The 26639-nt window shown below is 39.6% G+C and overlaps 1 protein-coding gene across 2 annotated transcripts in view; it reads right to left on the reverse strand.

Annotated features, from left to right (window-relative positions):
* ARB2A (ARB2 cotranscriptional regulator A) overlaps positions 1–26254 on the reverse strand; it is a 267179-nt gene extending 240925 nt beyond the window's left edge. Inside the window, exons 1-3 of one of the 2 annotated variants that reach the window (XM_059833865.1) lie at positions 26223–26254; positions 4268–4336; positions 862–963 (exon numbers count right to left, since the gene is read on the reverse strand). In XM_059833865.1, coding sequence (XP_059689848.1) covers positions 862–963; positions 4268–4328 — 163 coding nt within the window. In that variant the 5' untranslated portion in view covers positions 4329–4336; positions 26223–26254. Of the gene's footprint in view, positions 1–861; positions 964–4267; positions 4374–26222 lie in introns of those variants that run through there. The other variant, XM_059833863.1, reaches the window with a different exon arrangement.
* Positions 26255–26639: the final 385 nt, after the last annotated feature.

The raw sequence follows: 26639 nt of genomic DNA on the forward strand, positions 1-26639 counted from the left end.
AAAGCTAAGTGTTGCATAAATGACTATCATTTAAAGGAAAGCTCTTTTTTTTCTTTAAAAGTGGAAGATGTAAGACAGGCAGATTTAGAAACTAAAGTTCCTCTGTTCATAGAACAGGCACTGCAAAGAAGTAGAAATTGTAAACGTCCCCATTTGTCCTACAGGTTTCAGTCTTGAAAGAGCCATTTCCTGGAGCCTGATACTACTTTAGCTCAGAGGCTTATTTCTCAGCCGGATTTTAAAATGTATGCACTGGAAATTATAAATACTACTAACTCATTTAACACACAGATTCAGCTAGGTGGAAGCACTTGTAGTCATCACACATTTAGCTGTAATGCAAAAATGTGACCCACACCCGAAGAGTAAGAGACAGTCTATGACATTGCTCATCCTTCCATCAATATAAATAGGTGTTTTCCTATTGGTGTTAATGAAAGAGCTGTGATAAATTATTAGCTAAATAATAACAACTTATTTTGTATCTGTAAATATGAATCAGTAAATAAAATGTTTCTTAAATGAGTGACCACTCCTTAATTTTGCTTTTTAATGTTAATGCTACAGAAATTACTTTCAGAATTTTTGTATCAACACTTCTGTAATACAAAAAGGAAGTCATAAAGTATGCACAGTACAAACCTACAGTATTGTAGAAAATGAGGGATTTTTGTGACAATTTTATGAAATAAAAAAATATTACTTAGCTAGATTTACAAGTCTGTTAACACTAAGGCTTAAAATTTTATTCTTAACAGAAAAGTGTGAAATTCTAATAGGGACTTATAAGATATAATTAAAGTTCTGATAACCTCTCAACATTATTCTAAGTATAGCCTTTACAAAGCTCATACAACTTACTTTCATTAAAAATGTACTCAAATCCTTCCAGAGTATCAGGAAATTCAAGTGGTGGCTCATCTTTTTTCATTAGTTCATCCAAGTCTATTCTAGACAATAAATCTAAAAAAGGAGAAGAAAAATTACATAATGCATGCTATGTCTTTTTTATTTCACTATTATCACTGACAAAATGTGTTTGTTCAGATTTGTATATCTTCAGGCAGAAGGACATCCTACATATTACTAAACATAGGACTTCATTATGGGAAATCTTGTTCCAGATTGAAAAGCTGGGCCACATTGTCAGCATATCTTCTTATTTATTTATTTACCTGTCTATCTCTAATGTTGATAAAAAAATGTCCAGGGACAGAGAAGCCACCAAAGATACAGTGATTTCTTTTAATGATTTATTGCCCTCAGTGTTAGAAATATGTCTCTGGCATGCATAATGGTTTTAACATGAACTTACCTAGTTTCAATATCAAGTCATTGATACATTCTTGTTTGCCTTCTTGAAGAGCTCAGATTATCAAATGCACCTCATCTCACAGGTATTTACCAGCTGTGACCACAAGACTCCATAACCTTCCCTTTGATACCCAAATAGACCGAGTTATCTCAATCCTTCTCTCAACCACCCTCCTTCAGTAACCCTCAAGGTAGAGAAAACTGCCACCCATTTTATAGCAAGCCGTGACATACACATCCTTTTCAGACCAGGATGGTATATCCTAGTACAGCCTGCATTCATTAATGCTTGTACATCAAAATAAGTATAGTCTGCATTCTTTACCCTGGATTTAAGGATTTACATTTAACCAAAGGCAAGCATATAGGGACATCTTTTGCTTACATCTAATTACTAAACAATTACTGCATACACAGATAATAGTGTACAATCATCTCTCCTCTCCTTATTGCTCATCACCCACGCAACCTGATGCTATCCTTTTAACATACTTTCTGATTATTAATAAAAAAATCATCAAGAAACGATTCAGCATGATTCCACTGAAATATATTTTCCTACTTCCTCGTAGATGAATTTGAAGACCACACACAAACATTCAGTTCAGGAGTGCTACACTGACTTCTCACTATTATTGTTTCATAAATCAAGATACCATGCATTACCAAGGAAATGCATTAAGTATTCTAATTATATTGGTTTATAACTTTTACCATCCAAAGTTGTAGCTCAAAGGAAAGAAAACAGTTTGAAAAGACTCATCTTCTTTAAACTTGCTTTGTTTGACATTAACTACACTTCCATCCTTTTAATTACTTAAAATCATTATTTGAATAGGTTTTGTAGCACTATTTTTGCTTAGTCTTGTCGCCAGTGACAAGCCTATAGGTTACCCATGTTACCCAGGATTAGTATTGGTACATTAATACTTTGAAATTTCTACAGTTTTTAAAATGTACTGAAAATTAGCTTCAACATTCTTGACAGTTTGGTGGCCTGCTCTTTTATAACTCTTCAGATTCACATGACATTCACTCCATCATCCATATAATTGTCTCCAGCTCCCCCTTCTCTGAGTGATTTCACTGGGTAAAGCTGGAGAACCAAAGGCCGTCTTGTATGGCCACTGAAGTTCAACGTCTCTCCAACCCACACTATGGTATCTGAGCGTCTCTGTGGTATCTAAATAGCTATATAACATCAGATGTTGACTGGAAGATCTCTAAATGTGGCTTTTCTCAACCATAGCTCACTTTTACATCAAATCTGTTTAACAGCAAGCCCCATGACATTCAATTCACATAAGCAATTGTATGCTTGTTCTTGTGCACTGTCCTTTGAAAGTTCTGGGGGAACTGCTTCGGTCCTTAACCAAATGACAAGAGAAAGAAAAGAACTTTGTCAAAGAAGTTTTTCACAACAGGATGTAAAAAGTGTGCCCTTTCTTCCTCTGTACTTTTGCAACATCAAGGTAGCAAGACAGTCTTTAGCACATCTTTCTCTCCTTGGTGAAGAGACTCCAGTCACACCACACCTCTAGAATTTAATTTCACCAGAGTTTTCATGCCTTCTTACTGTGAACTATTTGGAAATGTGTTTACACAGAAGTGTCAGTTACTATATAAATATCCATCTCCTGAGTAGCAAGGGCAATACTATATGAACTACATTAAGTTCATCTGCAGAATGCTCAGCTTGTCATGATTTACAGCTTCCATCAGAGTCACTCAGGAGGACTGCAATAGGCCTGTGCTCCGATCACTGACACGGCCACCTTCCTCCTGTGCAACTTTCAAGTTAAAATTAGCTGAAGTTTTTCTTGTAACTTGGAGATTCTTTCAAGATCTGATCCACATTCTTGCCTAAGATCTTGGACTCTCCAACTCGAGACTGGTTCAACAGAGCACAAAACTGAGTGATTTGCAGGAGACAAATCACTCATTAAAATCATTTCATTATATGGAATCATTATTTCATTATATGGAATCATCATTTCATTATATGGAATATTTCATGGACACTAATCCTTAATGAAGATCGAATTAAGATCAAGTATAAAGTGGGAGTTTTACTTTTCCAAACATGAAGTATAATTTCATCAAAATATACTAATTTGACAGAATTAATACAAGGTTTGAAAAAAGCACCACACAGGTTTTCACAATTAAAAAGTTTTAGCTGAAGAAACACCATCTACCATCACTGTATAATATAACATATATTTCTAATAATACTTTGGTAGAACCCCAATTTTTACACTGGAGTTGCAAGATACATTCTTTTTTCTCTTTTGAAAGACAATTTAGAGAGTAAACGTGTGATGCAAACACTTTAAATCCAATATTTGGTTAGCTTCCTCATACGTCTAACCAACTCCATGTACTTCCAAAATTGAAAAACAGTATCTATAAGATGTCATTTATTTAATTTATTTTTTCCTCAACAAAATTACTGTACCAAGTCATTTAGGTCCGTTTATGTTTTTTAAACATAGGATACAAAGAAAAGTTTATAAAATAAACATGGACATCAATGTTCTGAAAATGTTTTCCCTGCTAACATTCTACTCAAAGAGTTTTAAAAAGCTGTAATATGGTTGCATAATTATAAAACATAAGTGGCATAAAAATTAAATGAAAACTCCCAGAAACTAAGAACACAAAAGCACCAGTCAACTTTCTCAAAGGTTAATTATGAAAATTAAAAAAAAATTAACAGATATCTTGTTCTGTTACTCCTTACCACGGATCATTATTTTTTTATATCATGTTATGAAAATACTGATAATGGACACACCATTAGACAAAAAGCATTAGCACAGATGGACTAATAGTCTCTTCCAGTATTGCAATTCCCACACTCTAACCCACAGTTATATCAAACTGTTTTTCTTTCCTTAATAATTGTTCTGAAATGTCAATATATGTAAAAAGAAGGCAAAAAGACTCATACCCTTTAATGCAGTAGTCTTCTCTTTTTCATCCGGACCTCCTTGCTGGAGCTGAGCCATCATTACCCAAACTGTCAACAGATTTAAAATACTGAGGTAAATGTACATTAATCTTCAAAAGACAACCTGAAAATCAACCAGAGTTGGAAATTAACGAATTTACTGAGTTCTACTTCAACAGATCTCATTTGCTACTGCTTACATCACAAAAACCAGAACTTGTTCCAAAAGCAAAACTTTCCTGAGTACTACAAACCCCTATGGTATGTAAGGTAAAATCAAAATTAACTTTTCCTGTCCTTCAAAACTATACTGGACACTCTAAAGTCTCATCACACTATCCTGGATTAAGATGTTTTACAACAAAGTGTGACACACACTCCAGTATCAAGTTTGGTCAAAGATTCACGTTCACAAGAATGAACACTAACTTCTCCCGATTCCTAAAAGGACATCTATCTAATTGATACTTCTTTTTTTTGTGATTCTAATGTAATGTCAGTAAATGACAAGCCTTTTGGAGAACCACCACACTTTCAAATCCAAAGCAGAAAATACAAGAAAAAACAAAACATAATCAACAGAACTTCCACAATCCTTAAGGATTTTCATCATCAATTAACTCCATTTTATTGTTCTTACTGTACTATACAGTTTTGTTTTAGTAAAACTACAGAGTACACAGTTTTAAACCACTGATCTCTACAATACATTATCAGCATTGAAATGTAGAGTAAATGTCCATCTACAGAACAAACCTCAATATATACAAGGTGAGAATTTACATGCAAAATATGTTTCTAAATTTCTCCTATTGCACACAAGGCAGCCCAGACATTCAAATCTGCGATCTCTTTCATCTTGGATCTGACACCAAGGGAGCAAACTACCACATCACAATCACCGCTTCTTCCTTCTCAATAAAGAGACTTCTGTGCATTGAATTCTTTTTCCCTTCATCTTTTTTGGTTCTTTGTTTTATCTGTCAGTCATTACCAATTTGTTTTATTCTTTTCCCCAATATACTTTATCATGGATGAGTTTCCACAAACTGTATCTCTGCAGCAATTTGTAACTTTCAAACAAAGAGTAATAGGATTCACCAACTGTACTACTGGCTCCCTAACAGACCTGTAAGAAAGACCCCAAAGTGGTTTCTTCTAAGTAGTTCACTGTAAAGGCAGCAGAAAAAAAAATAGAAATAAGTAAAGCATAATAAAGACTATTTTTCTATTGTCTTTAGAGGAAGCCTATTACACGAAACAGTTTCTTGTAAAGAAAAATACAGCAACTTAAAGGGGTGACAGTTACTAAGGAGAGGGTTTTATGGGGACTGGGGTGTTGTTTGGTTTTTTAAGTTGGCATTCAAGAAAGCCCAATAATCCATTCTACAAGTTGGACCTGTGGGAGACTTTGACACCTTCCTTTGCAGAAGGCCGTTCAGATTAAGGTAATGGGAAATGACAGTACACTGCCAAAAGTCTTTTAAAGACCTAACTCCATCAGGAAAGCTCTGCTTAGACTGTGTACTTCTTAAATTATGATGCAACTCAACACAATTCAGTTAAGATATTAAACTTTTGGCTAACACTTTAATCACGTTAGCACTTACAATAAAAGTGATCAACAAAAATAACAGCAAAGCCACAGAGACAATTTTTGGTATTTTCTAGCATAAATGTAGTCAATGTAAATATTAAAATGACTCAAATGTCGATTCACACATGTGGATGGTATTAAAGACTTTTCTCAGATATTTCCAAATAGTCCACTGACAAAAGATCACTGGATACAAAATCTTGTCTATCATCAGTTTGTATATTTGCAGCACAAAACCATGTACATTCTTGTAAATTGCTGAGAAAAGAAACTAACCACTTCCAGTTAAAATTATTAGAAGTGCTAGTAGTGTTTCGTGATAGCCTAGTTGAAAATTTTTCTACTCATACAAATTGGCTAGTCCTCCCTACACAAGATTCGAAAATTCATAGTTGGGTATAGGTAAGTTAATGCAGTTACAAAATAGATATAGGTGTTCAAAGACTTGTTATTACCCAAGGGAAGAAACATAAAATTTATCTGAACAGATTTACCTTGACATACTAACCCCCATCCCCTAATCAGATCAATCAATGCAGTAACCAAGAGTCCCTGGCATTCTTGCCTCTACGATGGATACCCTTCTTCTTCCTTTAACAGATGAAGTCCCTGACACTGAGGAAGGAGTAGATAACTTAACAGGTTCACTTGCCAAGCTAGAAGCACCAAAATAAATAAACAAACAAGTAAATCTGAATTTAGCTTTGAGAGAGAGAGAATTTCCAGTTCTTTTTGACAAAGTAAAAAATCTGTTACAGCAGCCACTGGAGGGAGGACTTGATATTAGAATGAGGATGAAACAAGCACACAGTATTTTATGCATTGTTTGTGTGAACACAACATTTTGTTGAATCCCTCACTGATATTTGTTTAAATGACAAATAGAAGAAATTAGATGAGAGGGTTGGATTTCCTTTTTTTGACAGACAGGTGTCGAATCAACTATAGTCTGGTGGTGCAGAAATGAACAGTGGGAAATTATAAAGCTCTCTGAATGGTTGCTTATAGGCAAATGCAGGAATTGCAGTTTATTCTAGGCATCAGTTTCAAGCCCCAGTGATCTTCAACTGCATAAACTGACCACTCCACATAAGTCACAAATACCATCATCAAGTTTCTCGTAATAAATACAGATTTATTTTAAATGTGTTATTCTGTACAATTACTTAGACGATTCTTTTAAAAATCTTTTCTGTGATTGTTTTTTGTATTAGCTACAGCAAGCATACTTCCTAATAAACAAGTTACTATTTCACCTGAAGAAATATTTACAGTAAATAAGTTTATTGCCAAGAGAATGTATACTTATTTGTATCTGTCTTGCTCTCCCATACAAACTTAAGATACTCTATCACAAAATACCTTACGCACATTCTGTGCCTCTTCAACTCAATGCCCAGCAATACTTAAAATACCTTGACAGCAGAAATATTCCAGTTTCATGGTTTCACATTAGACAAAAAGGCTGCATTTTGATCACAACCCTACTAATGCAACTACAGAACTGATGGATTCACAAACAAGTTATCATTAAATTTAAGAAAAAATAAACCAAAATAAAAAACAACCAAATCTAACAGACTTTTGCACACTTAAGGGAATACACATACATATTTCATGTTCTTGTTTGTAAAGTGGTACTCGAAGTTTGGACCACCAAGCTTGTGACCGTATAACAGTGCTAGTCTTCAAATCAAACTAAACACCGTTATCATATATTCCCACTCAAACAAATGCACATACACAGATTACTACAGACTTCAATTACTCTTCATAGTGTAAATGCAGCTAGAAATGTAGCAAAAACCCGTAGATATGATTTTGCTCTATGTTAGCAATAACTGACATTAACTCAATGCTACGGATGTTCCAAATAGTGGCTATAAATAATTGTAGTGCTAACCCACCACAAGTGCAACATAAGAAGAAAACGCAACAGTATTTTCAAACAGCACAAGTCACAGAACCAGAGAATGATAGGGGTTGGAAGGGACCTCTGGAGATCACCTCTGGAGATCATCTAGTCCATCAGTTTTACCTGGACACAATCTGAACAGGAGTCATCAGACTGCTTCTTTGTATTGCACAGCTTTATTAGAATACAGTTGAATTAGAGTCTTGTTCTGACATCCCAAGCAAGCTAGGGACGAGTATGGGTTAGATCTGTGCAATGTGACTGTTGACTGAGTAAGACACAGTTTTTCTTCAAAGAGATGGCTGGGTCACAGTTTGGCTCTAGTCCCTTCTCTGTATTGGCTCAACAAAGCAAAAAATACATACTTTAATCTTAGTAGTATTTTCTGTCTGATTAGAGTCTACCTATTCCTGGTTTTAGGGCACTACAGATGACATTAGTAACAACTGCTTCAATGAAGGTTGTACTTCACTTTCCTTCACTTATAAGACCCTATTTTCAGCTGCTTATAGGTTTGTCAAACTTCAGCTCTGAAAGCTAATTACTTCCCGTCTGCTTTAGACTAAACAGTTTTGGAAAAGTTCAGCTAAAACGTCTACCTCTTGTATAAGAAAAAGGTTCAGAAACAGGATCTTCTGCTCAGTTCTGCTGATGTTAATGAGCAGCTACAGCATCTCCATGTTGCAGAGATCAGAAATTTAGCCAGAGGATCAGCTTAGCAGCGTGTGCCTCTTGCCATTACCCTTAAAGCCTGCCCAGATCTGCTGAAGTAAAAATTGCTTTTTGCCCACATTTAATATAGACTTATTAAGACTTATCAGAACTTCCAGAAAATTTACCTGTTTGCCTAAAGCATGCTCCATATAGCAAAAAGCCAGAGGGAAGATGCACAGAAGGGGAGTAATAAATGGCTAGAAGAGCAGGATCTTTAACCACCAGAACACAAAGAAACTGGCAAGAATCCCAAAGTCCTTGAATCTCAGTACATCTTCACATTCTACCAAACGGTGGTGGAACCTGCTGATAAAGTACCTGACTGCAGTCTACCCTAAAGGTTGATTTATTTGCACAGCAGCTATTTCCCAGTGTTTTTACCCCGTAAGCTCAAAAAACAGAGGTCTACAAGCTATATGCATTAGCGTCCCAACTGTGTCAGCAACTCAGTTGTTTACACAAGGCAGAGTCAACACAATACCACACGCTGAAATTTTAATTATTTCAGTTTAACTTTCTTGAAATGCTGGAAATTACCTTCACAAACATATGCAAACATGATCAAATAAACATGTCAAAATAATACAAAAAGAGGCAGCACAACCTTAACACAGCCTCTGGGAGGTTTACCACATGATGGTCTTATCAACCAAACACGAGGTTCAAAATGATCATCAAGAAGTCTTCTGTAGTAGCAACAGCTTTGAATACACAAGAGTGGTTTTATCTGGGATAGAGTCAGTTTTCTTCATAGTAGCTTGTACCAGGGTATGTTTTGGATTTGTGATGAAAACAGCATTGATAACACTCCGATGTTTTAGCTATTGCTGAGACATGCTTACACAGCGTCAAGGCCTTTTCTGCTTCTCACCCTGCCCCACCAGTGAGCGGGCTGGGGGTGCACAAGAAGTTGGGAGGGGACACAGCTGGGACAGCTGAGCCCAACTGACCAAAGGGATATTTCCATACCATATGATGTTAAGCTCAGCAATAAAAACTGGGGGAAGAAGAAGAAAGGGGGGATGTTCAGAGTGATGGTGTTTTTCTTCCCAAGTCACCGTGATGTGTGATGGAGCCCTGCTTTCCTGGACATGGCTAAATACCTGCAATTCCTTACTTTGCTTTGCTTGCACACACAGCTTTTGCCTGTGAAACTGCATTTATCTCAACCCACAAGTTTTCTCACTTTTACCCTTCTGATTCTCTCCCCCATTCCACTGTGGGGGACATAGAGCGAGCGAGTAGCTGAGGGGGCTTGGCTGCCTACAGGGGTTAAACCACAGCAACACATAATACACTACTCTCTTAAATATGCAGAATTTCAATAATTAAGTGTATGGAGAACCGTACTTCTGTTGAGGCAGACGGACAGTTAACTAATGAATCAGTGAAGCAACTCTGGGGACAGAAGAAATGATCCTGCAGCGAAGGCAGGAGAATGCTGCCTGGGAAAACTGTGTTCACAGGAGGAATTTGCAGGTGTTGTTATGGACTACTCAACTCCTCAAAACCAAAATGTTCTCAGATAACCTCTTTTTGTTTATTTCCCATTATCTGGGCATTCAGCCTGAATGATTTCCTTCAATGCTCAGAACTATGGATGATTGCATTCCTGTTTTAAGAAGAACTTTGAAGAACCTTCCCCAGCTTTTCCAATCTCAGTACCCAAGATGAGTGTACACTGATGAGTAGGACATTAATCTCAAGATGCCTTTCACCACCACCTTCCTCTAAAAGGCTAGTAAGAATCCTCCACAAAAAGCAGATGCTAGGGAAAATTCAAGGAATTAACATTTATGACTAACTAACACCTTGCAATTGAAGCCTCAGAAAAAGCCCTTGTAACATGTAATAATGCTATATTCAGTGCAAGAGTTGTACCGTGTTGTTCCATTAGTGCATGGGGCTGTATTTCAGCTGATGAGGACAAAAAGAAATGTTGAAGCAATATAATTATTTGGAAAACAGTTGTGTGAAATGCTCTTTAATTACAGAATCAGATTTTCCTGTCAGTGTAAGTCACGAGTGTAAGTCACAAGGACTTGGCACAATATTACTTTATAATATACCTGAAATTGCCCTGTGATCGTTCACAAAAAAACTGTTTTGGATGAGATTAAGATGATTGTACTAGACTGTTGGTTTTAACGGGATTCTGGCTTGAAAGATGGGGTGGAGAAGACCAACTCTCAATAGCCTCATCTCTGTACATACTAAGCAGTTACAGGACAAAGCCAGAATTTTTAATCTTTTTTTAGTGTCATCTCTCAAGCAATCCCATGGGTCAGCTGGGAGAGAAAAAGGCCTCTGAACACAGAAAAACTGGAAGACTATTAAAAGAGCCTTCTCTTAGGAGAGACACCAAAGTAATTTGCAGGACAGCCACAGAAGAAGAGAGAAAGAGAGAGACTGGAAAACTCTAGGGAAATGATTTCTGCTTAGGCTACCATCAAAAGCTGCTAAAACCCCCCAGACATATGCATATGTGTCTAGTAGTTTAAAATCACTTTTTTTCTCTCCCCCTTTGCTCTTAAGTAATAGTGCGACTATCAGAAAGGCTGTCTGCCATTAAGTGAAGACTCCTGAAAAGAAGACAGACAAATCGGCTGGAAATGCAGTGAATTCAGGTCTGTAGCCCAGATCCTCATACACAACAAGGCATTTCTAATTCTACTCCAGACTCCCTGCTGAGGAGATGCACAAAAAGAGACCAGGGAAAGGTAAGAGCTGCACACAGCTTTCTGTGACATATCTGTTTCCTCCAACACCTTCCAGGATGTGCACATGCAAAGAATAAGTATCACCACCCCACTTGACTACTCTACATCTACCACAGAGACTCTGATGACACAGAAATATCCAAAACAGATGGATGCTATGCAGAATCAAATCACGCACAACTGAAATGAGCATGCAGGGCTACTGAAGACATCAGTTCATCATCAAGATACCTTATTTCAGAATTAGACTAAAATACCCCGAATTCCCATAGTGTACGTACCTCCTCTTTGCAGCAGCCTCTGCCTCAAGAAATCTGCCTTACAGCTCTGCCCACAGCTTTTCCTGCTGTAGGACACCTGTTTCTTCTGTTTTACCATTTCTCCCAGCTTTACTAATACAGTATCTCAAATGTCTTTGCTCTGCCCTCTACCTGAGAGGCAGCACGTGCTATTTGGCCAGCTGAACCAAGAAGTACTGCTTCGTTTCAACTATCTGGCAGGCAAAGCAAATGACCCCGTGAAACACATGCAGTCCACAGATTTGCTTCTGCTGGATTGTCATAAAGCAGCACCACATTTTAATATATATATATATATACACAAAAACCCCATGTGAATAATGTAAACATATTATTCTTTTAGCTAATTACTTAAGATTAAGTTAATCTTAAAATTTTAATTTGTATTTTTAATTTTTTCTCATCAGTAGATCTTCTACTTTCAATTACAAAACAATAAAAAGAGCAAAGATAAAAAAGCAAGGCAAGTAAATTTAATCTTACTTACTGGTTCAGCTTTAAAAATTGAAAATCTAGTATTTACATTAAAAATATTCCACTACTTGCCTAAGTAAGTAACTGTAATCAGAGTCCTTTAGACAGCTCTGCTACTGCCTAATCTACAACCTTGTGATATCTGTCCAGAGCCAAGACTGCCAAACAGCTCTAACCACGGCATCACAGAGCAGTCTAGGTCGTAAAAGATCACTGGAAATGATCTGGTCTCCAACCTTCTGTTGGACCTTACTTCATTAGGCCTTACAGAGCCTTACATCAGGTAAGCCGGGGTGCTGCCAAGATGAGCCTTTAATATTTCCAGTTACGGATATTCCACCATGGCTTTGAGGAACTTACTCCAATGTTCAGTATTTCTAACAGATTTTCTTATACCTAGATGAAATTTCACCTCTCACCATGCATCCTTGTGAACAGAAAACCATTCCTCCATAGCTACCTTATAGGTATTGGATAACTGATGAAATCTCTCCAAGCCTTCTCTCCTCTACAAACTTCCTTGAACCTTTCTCCAAATGTTGAGTTCTCTAACAAGCCAATCATCCTTCCAACACACTAATCATCCTGGTGGGCACCTGCTGGACCTTCTCCAATTTTTCAATGTCTTTTCTGAAATGAGGGGACAAACCAGACACAGCACCCTAGGTACGTTCTTACCAATACAAGGGAGGACTCAGTTTGCCTTCATTGCCACAAAGGCACAGTGCTGGCATTGTTCAGCTTGCCATCCAACAGCACCTCCAGCTCCTTTTTAGCAGAGCTACATCCCAGCCATACCCCAGCCTGCACTGCTGTTTGGGAATTACACCTTTGTCAGTGCACAGCTTTACACGTATCTTTGTTAAACCTTAGGCAATTCCTGCTGGCCTAGTCCTCCACCCTGCACGACGGATGATGGATTACTGCTGTGCACAAAAGCGGATGATAATTATGACAATGAATCTGGCAGTTTCATTTGCACCTGTGATTTGAACTCCAGAAGAAAAAACTGGGCAACAACTGTTCTCTTTTTATTCTGGATCCTTTTGCCATACATACTGATAGCTTTTATTTGCCATGCTGTTAAGCAAAGTTACCCAAACACAGTCCTTGAAAAAATTAAATTCTACCTGTTCATTGACCTACTTCAATGAGGTTGAAGAGATGTATCAAATGCTTTGGTTTAGCCTCAAGCCCAAACACTCCAAGACAAGAGCTAAAGAAACTTCACCAATCATTCTTAACCAACCTTGTAAAATTCTTTGTCTATTTTATGGAAAACATGGCATTTCCTAGCAGTTTGAATGAATCCCTACTAAGGAGGAGGAGGACTGCCTTAAATTTTGTAGCTGCAGAATGTGTGATAGAGCAGAGTTCAGCCAAGTACTGCCAAACTCAAAGGTGCAGATAAAAGCAGCAGATGAGTAGGAAGAAAGAGACTGGAGATGCAACTTAGTCTGACAAAAAAGCATCACCATAAATTCATGACTTTTGCTTGGAAGGTTTACAGTTTCAGGCCAGACGGGCCCACAAAATTACTTCCTGTTAAACAGAGGCCTTGTATTTCCTTTAGCTACTAATTTCCAAGACCAGTAACTTGTGTTTAACCACATCAGTTCTTCCAGAAAGGCACCCTCTCCCAAATTAAAGTTATTAAGAGCTAAAGAGTCCATCACTTGCTGTGATAGTCTGAAAGGCTAGTCACTATCTTTCGCACTTTATTTCCAGTTTGAATTACTCTGGCTTCAGTCACTAGTTATTACTATGCCTTTGTATGTTAAGTTTTTCCCTTACTTAATCAGATGCTACAGTCAAGTCCTCTCTCTTTCTCCTGGTAAACGAAACAAGCTTAGCAGAGTCTCTTTCTATGAAATTTTGATTCTAACTCAAACTATTTTTTTTTCAGTTTCTCTATCCCCTTCCATTTTAAAAATCCCAATTGACAGTGTTATGCAAGCCAAACTCCATAGGACAAACACCACCAGAGCAGCAGCTTCTCAGGAAGTTCCCCATTTTTTCTGATTTCCTTGTTTCAGTTCTGAAAACCTGACCTGCTTTTTTAATTTAGCTTTTTAGACTGTAGACCTAACTTGCCAAATAACTGGGTAATACAAAATAAATTCTTTACTATTTATCATCATTTGACTGATCTTGGGTTTAAAACAAATGTTACTAGTAACGATTGAACATTCTTTCCCAAGATCACTCCTAAGCAGTATTTACAGAAGAATACCACTCCTAAAAACTGTTACTTAAAACTTTTTCAGAAAGACATTCAAGTGCCTCGTGACGTGGCTATTTTACTGATACTAAACAGTATTGAAGTTTGAATGAGATGTATCTTAAAGTACTTCCTTCACAAAATCTTATATCTATTATACTGAAGCAGTAACTGTAATCAAGCAAACTCATTATCTGAACAAACAGGGTTTATTCCATTATTTAATTATTTATTAATAGAATTTTCCATTAGGATCCCCTTCTTTTACGCAAGTTGTGACAGTCAGCTAAACAATCTATTGTCATCTTGATTGAAGCACTCTCTTCTACCAAGTACTGACACACCATCAGCACTTTTCTCATCTTCTAGGATTTCCTTATGATTCCAAATATTATTTTAAATGAGTAACAAAGGACTTCCCTTAAAATCTCTTTTATCATTCTTTGGGTTAACATTAATAAATAATCGCTCTCACAAAAGACAATGACTAACCACTAAGTCACAGGAAGCAGCAGACTCTTCTTAACTCTTTCAGACTGTGATTAGATGACTTTCAGAAGGAATGCTGCTGTTAAACATAACTTATTGATTTGAATAGCGTGGTAGCTGAAAAATGTAACAGCTACAACAGAGTTTATCGATAAAAGAACAGTAATTACAGGGCAAGGGCAAACAATCCATTGCGTTATTCTACTTTCATGTCACCTTATGATCAGATGGATAATGTCTAACCCTAACAAATCATGTAAACAAAATACATATGTGCTAAGGTCTGTCCATGTTAGAAGTTCTTATTTTTATGTCAACCTCTACAGCAGCCGATCATACTGCTTTCCAAGACTACACATTAACACAGGAAAAGCAGAGATACATTATACAATGTGCCACATGGAAAAAATATGAACCAGCATCAGCCTCATTGCACGTTAACAACAGACTCCTGAAAAGCACATTATAGGCAATAAAAACATTTTTTCACGTAACTGACAATTTTCTGCACTGAAACAGCATCACCTTCAAGGTATCCTTACGTAAACAAGAATTCTTTTTTTGTAATTAAATGAAAGCTGTACCGATCACTATAAGGTCACATTTGCAGTACGAACACAGGACAAAATGAATCTGCAAAGAAAAATATCACATCAACTACCAAGAACAATTGCAACACAGCAAAAAAATGTTGCAAGAATCCACATGACAATGTAGCCAATCCTCCAATCCTTTATGTTTTTAACATACTCACAAATGAAAGCAGAAGAACCATTTCGGTTACAACAGCTTAACGATGTGACATAGTCCGAAAAAGCAAAAACCTTTTGCCCTAAATTCCTTGTGCTGGAGAAGGAGGAAAAAGGAAGAGAAAGAAAATCTTACAGAAACCTAGATTTTCAGACTCTCCATACTTTGTTACTAAATTCTACTGTAAACCATGAAAAAGGACACAGAAAAAACAAGAAAATGAGGGGGAAAAGCAGATGGAAAGCAATTTTACAAAAAAACCCAACCCCCAACCTTGTTAATAAAAGATCAGCAATGCTAGACAAAATACACGCTTTCTTGACATAAAGAAAGTTTAGCAGACTTGGTACAAATCTGGAAGGTGACAAAATACCTGCTAAAGACACCCCCCACCCCCCCAAAAAATAATATATATATACAGGGAGAGGGACAGGGGACAGACCATTGTTCCTGGAGACATTCAAAACTAAAAGCACCTAAAAAACTTAAGCAGCATGAACTCCACATTGAAAATTATTTGAAATTAAGACTCAAGTGCTTTAAAACCAAGCCAAGAATAGAAGAGAAATATTATTTTCATATTCCTGGTAAAATGTGTCTTAACTAGCCAGGTGTTTAGCTACCATGACAATTAGGTATAGGCTTCAAACTAAATGGAAAGCAACTACCAAAATAAGCCTATACCTAAAAATTACTCAACTTCAAAATATTTCTAAACCTTGGCAAGAATCAGCTGAAGCAAATTTCTCCATTCCAATGGATACTCCTTTCGTGTTACTGTCTCTGAAACTTCACAAACCATAATATTATTTCAAGCTGCCACAGTTTGGAAAGGGAAAGATGTACAATGTAGAAGAAAGTGGGAAATATTTTCTAGACCATACATCTAAAGTTCCTCAAAAGTTTAAAACGAGACCTGAAGAAACAAGTTAGTGAAGAAGATCCTGGCAACAACATCCTGGGCTGCTTTAGGAAAAGCGTCGCCTCCAGGTTGAGGGACATGATTCTTCCCCTCTACTCTGCACTGTTGAGACACCAGATCTGGAGTGCTGTGTCCAGTTCCGGACTCCCCAGTGTGGCAGATTAATAAACCTTAAAAAGTGTCCATATTGTGTTTCCCCAGATGATAGCATATGTTTAACATGTGTGCCTTCCTTACCCAAAGACACTATTAAAACATTGTCAAGTCTACAGGTATCAGGAAATATCACAATTAAGGTTGTCTGCACAAACTTAGTTCAGCACCCACGCACTAAACTCCAGTCTTGCACAAAAAACAATGTGGAGAAAATAAAAAGAAAGAGGAAAGAAGTCATCTCTCCTAGTTCTCTAAGTTACTGTCATCTATATCTAAGCTTCTGTCCAGTGTGACCTTGCCCAAATTCTTTTAAAAAAATACCCATGATGAATACTCCACAACCACCCTAAAGTTCATTTCATGTTTTTAGCTAAGTTCACGCTTGAACGTCACCTTGTGCCCCGACGGACAACCAAACTGTCAGACCTCCTGCCTTTTGCTCTGCTTCCCCCACCTGTGGTTGACAGCCCCAAGGAACGGAAGGCAAGGGGAAACCTTCCTCACCAAAGCTCTCCTCTCTATGCAAGGTGGGTGGTTGTGCACACTCTCCAGCTACTACGGAGAAACCACATCCCTCAGTATTACTGGGGAGACAACTAAACTACCCTGCTTGACATACTATGAGTATTTTGGCTTTAAATACAAGTCTATTCCGATGTCAGACTACCCTTTTCAGAGGAATATTTTCCACAGCCCTTTACTTCCTGACACTTAGGAAGTTTATGCCCCTTCTCTTTGTAGCATCCCTTCCCATACCCGTAGACTGCTGTCACGTCTTTCTTAATCTCCTCTTGTCTAAGCAAACTACTCTTTCCACCTTTCCACACTGTACTTTTTTCCTGGACTTCTGAAGATTCTTGTTGCTTTCCCCTGGAAGACCCTGCCACGGGCTCAAACCATTTCTTAAATGTGATGCCCAAAACTGACGAAGCCCAAGCAATGTGGAGTAGAGTGAAATTATCATGTGACATGTTTAAATATGTCCCTTCTAACTATACATCCCAGGAGAACGATTACCCTATTGCAACAGCACAGCGCTACTGACGCATGTTCAGACTATGATTCACCTAAAAATCTGGGATTCTTTTTTCTAGAATTACTGCTATTCTGTATTTATGTAGGGAACTATCTAATCTAAGCACAGTATATTGCATTTGTCCTTTTAAATGGCATTATTTCTTTTACGTTGTTTCTCTAATTTTTCTAAGCCATTTGAAATTCTAAATTTATTCTTCACAGAACTTGAATCGTCTCCCAGCCTTGTATTCTCTGTAAAATTAATAAATGTACTCTCTACACCATCATCATCCAAGTCATTAACAAAACGAAGGCATAATCACATTCGGTTTTTTCCACTACATTTCTGCCTTTGTCAATGCATAGAATGAAGGTGCTCACTTGATAAGGAGCTATTCAGTTTTTTTGTCTGACCTTCCTCTCTTCAGCTTTAAGTACGAACCTAATGCTTCTCCCAACCTCAATTCCTCCTCCCCCGTATTTAAGTGCCTCTCAATCATCCTCTCCTATTTCTCTCACAAGCTCCCAGTCTCACTTGGCCTCATTCCTCCCCGAGAGCTTCTAGTGCCATTCCACTCCCTCCCTGAGCTGTCCTTGTTTGTCCTTTCATTTCAAGTGCTTTCACAGAGACCCTGGCAACTCAACAACTCGTTCCAAACTCCCTCTTGTCCACTCTACGCCAGTTCCCTGGTTTCATTCATCCTGCCATTACAGAACGAGCATGGGAATAACAAAGCCACTGAGCGTTTTCCTTAGACCAAACTCCCTGTTGTCCACTTGCACTGGTAACCCTCACCACCGTCCAGGGAGGAACAAGCACACTCAGTTATTCTGTGGTGCTGGTGCACGTGTCCAAACAACAAAAAGGGCACAGCATGTCTTGTACAGGTAGAATCACTGGAGATTTTTACATTCTAATACCAAACACCTAACACAAAAGTAGACCTTGCCAAGTATTGCGTTTCTTATCCACAATACAGCATCCACTGTACCACAGCATCACATATACTGGAAGGGACCCTTGGAGGTCAACTTGCCCAACCTCCTGAAAAAGCGGGTCTTACCACAACAGGCTGCTTAGGCACTTGTCCAGTCAAGTTGTGAACATGTGCAATGACGGTGTTTCCACAACTTCTCTGGGCCCCATTCCCATGTTTGACCACTCTCACGGTAACTTTTTTTCACAGGAGTATATCTACCAGCCTTTCCCATAAAGCAAAACATTAAAATTTATTTATCTGCTATCCTATACTGCTATAGAACAGCAGATAAATGCAATTTAGAACAAGCAAACAAACTAAAAAGACTATGTTATCTACACCATGCTCCTTTTCTGGAAAGCTACATAGTTTAATACTACCACATGTATAAAGCTTTCTTATATTCCTGTTAGTGGTACTCTCTAAAGATCACAATTCTCGGAAAGTTTCTAAACAATGTTCTTTTAAATGTTTTGTCTGGACACCACTGGGTAGGCAAAATCTGAGCTTCTCAAAGGAATGCACTACTAGCTTTGAAAAATTCAAGTTCTGTCTGATATAAACCAGATAATAGTTTTCTCTCATCCCGAGAAAATGTAGATACAGGTTGGTAACATTAAGGAACTGGATTTCCCATCTCAGCACATTTCCATTCCACCCCTCCTGCCTCGACCAACTACCTCACCCAGGCAAGAATTCAAAATTCTGGTTATTTTGGTGTGGTTCTCTCACAATTGCTCTTAGGGATTTATTCTAATTTTTATGACTACTTAAATATTCACCAGGAAGAAAGACAATGAGAATAGAACTACCAGAACAAAGAATGAAAAGACAAAAATTTAAAAAAATCTTTAATTGCCCACAGAATGATGTTGAGAAGATAATGAACAAGAACTTAAAGCACTCCTGCAGGAACATACGTTCAACCTATCTGATATTAGTGAAGTTGGTGGGATGATTCACATGAATGTAATTCTAGAAATCAAGAAATATAACCTATTTAGAAAGAGCAACAATGGAGAACAAATGGCACTATGTGCCAAAAATGTCATTGTCTGTTTCTGAGTCACTGACAACGGAAAATCATGTCTTAAGAAATAAAGTACAAGTCAGGATACTAGCTGGGGTTTGCTACAGATACAAAATCTCACATAGCATGGTGGTTAAGCATCTATTGCATCTTATTGGAAATAAAAAGTTTCATTATCACAGTGGACATAACACCAAGTGAGATAACCTGGAGCTTTCATGCTGCCATTATCAGAACATGCTTGAAATTTCTAAAAATTGAGGACAATTTCTTATGCTGAGAAATGTTAAATCCAACCCAAGGGAAAGCTGTGTTTGACTTCATCTGGACAGATAACAAGTACCCCACTGTGTCATAGAGAACAAATACAGAACAAAGACCATTCCTGCCCCCAGGTCTTAGAATCAAAGGACATATTCCCAAACACATCTCTGCAAAACGACTTAAGCGGTCCCACCCCCTACCCACGCTACCCCCTCAGCTGTGCTGACAGAACTGTTTGCTACGCATTGCTACAAACCGGTTCAGGGAATCAGATCTGAGTTAAACCAGAAGAGGGACCTGATCTGAGTTAAAACTACTTTCCTTTCTTTTCCTTTTTTTTTTTTTTTAAAGAGTGTACTTTTAACTTATCAATTCCTAGACTCGGTTCATTACCTGGTACAACTGAGGTGACAGAACAAGGCAGGAACATACAGCTGCCGCCTGAAAACTTTTTAGCCTGATTTGCCAACATGGGCAAGAAAGAAATACAGACAAAAGAAGGACTCAATACATGATCACTGTGATAGGCAATAATTTATTCTTCAAAGTTTCAAACTCTGCTATTCCAAAATAGAAACACGTAAAATAAAGTATCAAGAAACCTCCACTAATTTTTGACTTATTGACTAGCATGTATCAAACACAAGTTTGCATTTGTAACAGCTTTGTTGATCTTGATGGCTGTGCCTGCTCTGAAATCTTTCTCCTTGGCAGCTATGTTAGCACAGCCTTGCAGCTTGGGAGTTAAACATACAGATATACAATTCCCAATCGTTCAGATTTTATTTCACAAGATTTAATCGTATGCTTCAGTGGGGAGATACTCTTTCAGTACACGGACTATTATTCTTCAAGAGAGATACAGATTGTGCGCATGAGCACACCTATTTATCCCTCATTTCACCATATTTCCATAATGCCTCTATATAATGGCTCTTTCACTACCAAGTCTTCTTGTTAACACATTTCTGCTTTGAAAATACTTCCAGTTTTGTTTTTGACTGTGGTGCCTGTTTTTATTTAAATCTAGTCCACTTGCTCAACATCTTATTTCCTGAGATGGGTTTGTAACACACATGTTCTGCAAGAGGAATTACATGCTCATTTGTTAGAAAAAAAGCTAGATGTTTTCAAGGTTGCTTGTTTATACTCTAGTCTTAAGAAGGAAGAAAGCAAAGAAAGTATATGGTTCAGCATCTTCTTCAGTTAAGCAAGGAGAGATTTGCATGTATTATACACTAATGGTGCTATGCATAAATACAAAATTCACTCAAACGTGAATTTCAAGGCTTTGTGAAGCCTGGCTTGCAGAACTTTAAAAGAAACTATAACCACTATGTTATCTGTTTGGCTTGGTCTTTGACACAACATTCAAGACAACCTGGGGTGTGCCTGGCACACTGACAACATGATCAATCAGAATCGCCTTGTCCATCTTCTCAGACAAGCAGTTATTACTCTAAATACCGAGACAGTTTTTCTTCAAGCACAGAGGTATACAATGGCTGCAAAATACAACTGAGCTACTAACTCCCAGCATGCAGCAGACATAAAACAAGAATGAGGTCCACTATGCCTGCTCCTAAGGCAAAATACACTTCAGTTAAAGGATGACAAGAAACAGGAGAACCCATTTTTCCTGTGTCCCACCAGGAGCTTTCCTCATGCACACTGCATAAAGCTGACACGGTGAAGAAAGCTCAATAGGCCAGCAGAGTATGTACATTGCAGCTGAAATGTCCAGAGAATTCAAAACAAATATCTTAAAAGATTTAATTGCAAATGGAAAATAGCAACTTTATGAAGCTTATAATTCAGACAAATCCAGACTAGCTGTCTTGGGAAATAGTTCACAATTTCCAAAGCTATCTTCCTATTAAATTCCGTATTTCTTATCTACATCCTGGAGATGCCTCGGGGTACTTAAGAGTAATCAAGAATATTTTCAATACAGTCAAAAACATTTTTCAGTACGTTCCTCTCAAAAAAATATTTAGCTTAAACCTTGACCTGAAATTGGCAGTAAACAAGAAAACTTCCTTATGAACAATTGATAATAAAGTACAAAAAAACGTGCAAAAACTTGAACAATGTAATACGATGGGTCTGACTTTAAATGCACAAGCATCAAGAAACAAACACTAATATTCAGTATCACTGGTGCTTCAGGCATGGACTTGCTTCCAGTCAACACCAGAACCAGCTAATCCGCAGTACAACTGACCACCACGTGTACAGCTGATTCTTATTTTAACCACTATCTCTCTTTCTAGACATACAATAAAGAAAATTTTCTTTCATTTGCCTGCCTGAGAAAAAAAAACCTATTTGCTGACAGAAGACTTTCCTAAATTTACCACCATACTAAATATATTGGATTCAGCTAACACTACAGTTGCTAAGACAATACTTATTTCAGGTAAGTATTAAAAATCAATACTTCCAAGACTCAAATGTCTATCTAGCAGGCTTAGCACAGACTGGTCCCCTCCAATTTCTGCTGGGCAATAGGAAGCTGGAAGAATACAGAAAATACAGTAACTGTAAAACAGAAGCACCTAAAATTAGCATGATAAACTCTAAATGGTTCATCTTGCCACTTTGGATACCCACTCAACAGAATATCAGCTGCAGTACCAGAGAGGTTCCATCAAGCTGGAAGTAGATACCTTCCAGGAGAGTGTAACAGGAATAAAAGTGAAGACTGCACTAGCCTGCAGAGCAGGACACCATCCTCACCACCAGCATCATTAACAATTAACTCACCGGAGCAGATTGCTCAGGAAACTGTTAGAGGGGCTTTCATCCACAGTCAGTTCAAGTACAAGGTGACTCAGGCTGCGGACCCATGAGCGACTGAAGCCCATATGATACGCTTCCAGCCCTTCTCCCTCTTCCAGCCCCTCCGGTCCCAACCACACGGTCCCACATCCTTTCTTGTGGTGGCACTTGTGCTAGTGAGCGAGCTGATGCAACAAGAAAGGAGCATTTTATACCTCTAGTTCCGTATCAGCTAGATCAGCTTCCTTACCTGGCTCACTAGGCAGCCAGCTGATCTCTCCTATGGCCAGGAGGGATGGGGCAGGAAGAAGAGAGGAGTGCTGCCCCCTCCAGCTGTGGGGAAACAGGCTGTGAAACTGCACCCTGGGCACTCTGTTAACAGAGTGGGTCTGTCGCTGGAGGGAAGCGACTCGTGGGTGCCAGCCTAGTTCCTAGAAGCAGTCAGCCATAAAACAAAAATCACTACCAAAACTGGCACTAATAAGTATCTGATGGTGAGCTGAGCAGAAAGGCAAGTAGTATACAAAAAATTGAATGCTGTTTTCTTTTCACCTTCCAGTAAGACTAGGTCACATTACAAGAACAGTGTAAGGAATACTGTGAGTAGTTAAACATTAAGTTCTCAGAGTCCTCACTCCAGAGTATATATATACATAACGCACATTCTAACCACAGCACTTAAAACACTGAACAAAACTTAAAACATGAAAAATAACCATTTTAAACCCACTAAATTGTACTTCACGAATTCCACTCAGTGCAAATCTCTGAAACCGATCTACAGGCTAAGTAGATATACGTACGACCACATTTATAAAAAGAAAAAAAAAGTGTCTTCTAAGGCCCCCAAAAAATTCATAGGGCAGCATTAAATTTCATAAGCAGATGTTTTCATGCCCACTGTTAAGCAATTTGTTTCAGTAAGCGAGTAGAAAAAAATAAAAAAAGATATCCATTCATTCTTTGTATGTATGCTTTACTTCAAAGAATTCAAGGAATCTATTGTAAATCTAAAAAACTCCTCAGTCACCACAGCATATTGTTCCCCAAAGGAACAGTGGGTCAAATTCAAAGTACCAGCAATAGAGTTGCATTCAGAACTTTTTCTATAGAGCCTGGAATGGACAAAACCTCCAAAGTCAGCCCTGAGTCTTCAGGGGGAAAAAAAAAAATAAGGTTGTGAACTTAAAAGAAAAGAGACCAACAGATAAATCCCCACTGAGTAATTATAAGGAGAAGCTCTCCCAAATATTAGCTAACTAGTACATGAAAGGCAGTTCAGTAAAAACCATGATAAAGTCAACTAGCAGATTAACATATAGTCATAATTGGCTACAATCACTGAAAAAGCAATCTGAAGAAAACAGACAAAATCCAGGCACTGGTGAGAAAACTCCAATAATTAAAGGTATTTCAGTAAGGCAGGCAGCACTCTAAGCGTGCACTAGGCTTCTGAAATGATGATGCCCTTGTTCGCCTCCAGCTGCTCAGTACTGTTGGCCTGCTGGAAGTTTTCATCTCATTCCTACGCCTACCAGCATCTGCTAACCTATTTCAGACAAAAAGAGTCAGGTCAGCTTAAAGACTATAAATATTACACATGTCTTAACCCTCCATGTTTTGACTGAGGCGGGCCGGGGAGCGCCCAGACTAACACCAAGGGTGGCACATCAGACCTCCGGCTGACAGGCAGGCAGTAAGTCATGGCAGCGACTTCAGCAAGGGACAAAGCCATCCTGTCTAGGACTTCTGTCTAGAACTACCCTATGAAGGCCAGTACACTCATGAGCAAAGAAGGATCATTATTTTTGCTGAAAGACAGCGAAATAATATCTGGAACCCTCAGAACACCAGATCTGTTCAATTCCAAACCCAGAGGAGCATATGAATATATGCTTCCTGTATTTTACATTGGGTATCATCACTCTGTGATACCCTCCAAGCCGTAAAGTATCTTCAGTTGCCAAGATTTTAGTTTTCCCTACTCGAGAGCAATTTTACCTTTTCCTACATAATTACAAAATACCTAATTTTAACATCCTGCAGGCATTCCCTAACCAACATGCTATCATCAGGCAGCTTTACCACGGGTAGCGTCACACGTTGCCACCCTCTTTCACGCACAGCCTCCTTAACGATTCCAAGAAATTATCAGCGATTACTAAAAGGACCCCACCTTTTTGCTGTATCAGTGGTATTTATGCTTCTTTGAAGGCAAATGTTGTCACCACCCTACTCTTTACTGTGTCACCAAATCACTGTGCAGCTAAGACCAAAGACACCCAGCTAGCTTTGTAATTGCTGTCGATTTTATAATACCTCTTTTGCCAACGATGGTATGTCCTGACCAAGGTCTGTTACTTCCTTATACAAACTTATTATCTTAGCCAAAAACTTCATGCAGAAATAGTGTAAAGTGGATGCTACATTTTGTGAAGACTTGTTAAGCCAGCTTATGTGAGACTAAGCAGCTTGGCTCATGTAACACCACAGTTTAAAGTTAACTATCTGGAAGGAAGGCGGTACATTCTCTACCAAAAGCTTCAGTATTTGCCTTTGAAAGAAAAAAGAAGCCAACATTTCTTTAAAAAGCAAAGGGCGTGGTTTTTTGAAAGTAACTATAGACGCGAAACATCTTATGTTTTAGATTAACGCATTTTGGGTTATCTCATTGCCCAAGCAAAACTAAGAAACAGTAATAATTTAAAATGAAAAATTATCTCCCTACTACATTTAAGTCTGGATAGCTCAGAAATGACAAATATTTCATGCAGCTTCCTAAGCTGCCAGACCAACTGTGAGAAACTTCACTCCAAAAAGAAGTTTTCAATCACACGTAACTAGGAAGGCAAATCTCAGAATGAAAATTACCGCTCAAGCCCAGCTATATTATTAGGTCAGGAGAATTGTGCTCACGCTGTAACTTTTTGTCATTTACGGCTGTACAGAAAGCCTGCACGAGGTAACAGGGAAAACTGACACGTCTTGTGTGAAAGCAGCCGAGAGCACCAAAAAGCTGCAGCAGTGATTGCGAGCGTGCGTTTTGGAGGGAAAAAAAGCAAAAAACAGCTTTAAATGATTTAGAAAATCAGGAATCACTACTGTTGTCCCGTTTCTGGCCCATTTGCCACTCCCCACACCGGAAAGCAGTGCAGAAGGTGCAAACACGTGGGGCAGCTGCGGGCAGAGCGCGACGGCCGGTGGGGCCTGGGGGTGGGGGGGGCGGCCCTGGGGGGAGGGGACACTGGCCGCCTCCCCCCCTTCACCCACACGGGCTCTCTCAGGGCAGGCGGCACCAATCTCCCTTTCAACCCGCTCCCGCGGTGCGGAGCGCCGGGACGGGGGCGGAGCGGAGAGCCCGCGGGCAGGCGCCGCCGCCGCCGCCCCCTCCAGCCCCGCCGCCGCCTCAGGCCTGGCGCCGCGAACACGCGAGGCCCGCGGGCCCAGCGCCTTCGCCCGGGGCAGGGCTGCGGGGGGAGGCCGGGCGCCGCCGCCCCCACCCGCTCGCCACGGCGCCGCTGGCGGGGCGAAGGCCTGTCGCGCCCCTCCCGCCTCAGGGCCCGCCGCCGCTCCCCGCGCCCCTCGTCCCGGCGGGGGGCTGGCCGGGGCCGGGCCGCAGCACGTACCTGGCGCCCGTCGCCGGCGGGGCGGGGCGGGGCGGGCGCGGCGCCGTCAACGGGGAACGCGCGGCCACTCCGGCTCCTCGCGCCGCCGCCCGCCCTCCTCCGGCTCCACTTCCGGGGTCCGCGCGCGGTGACGTCAGCGCCCGGGGGCGCGGCGGGGAACCCGGAAGTGGAGCGGGAGGCGCGGCGGCGGCGGCGGAGGCCGTGGCCTCGTCCCCCAGTCCCCTCGTCGTCGTTTCCCCCCGTCCCCCTCCGGCCTCGGGGTCGGCGGCCTACGCGGAGGCGAAGCCGGTCAGGGCGCTGCCCGGAGGCCGCGGCTTCCCTCAGGGAAGCGGGTTTTGAGGAGCTGGGTCGCAGTGATGCCGGGGTCCCGCGCTCACCGCGGGGCCTGAGGAGGGGCCGAGCCTGCGGGCCCCGGGC

Source organism: Gavia stellata, chromosome Z, assembly GCF_030936135.1.
Source record: "Gavia stellata isolate bGavSte3 chromosome Z, bGavSte3.hap2, whole genome shotgun sequence".
In the NCBI taxonomy this organism is placed as follows: Eukaryota; Metazoa; Chordata; class Aves; order Gaviiformes; family Gaviidae; genus Gavia; species Gavia stellata.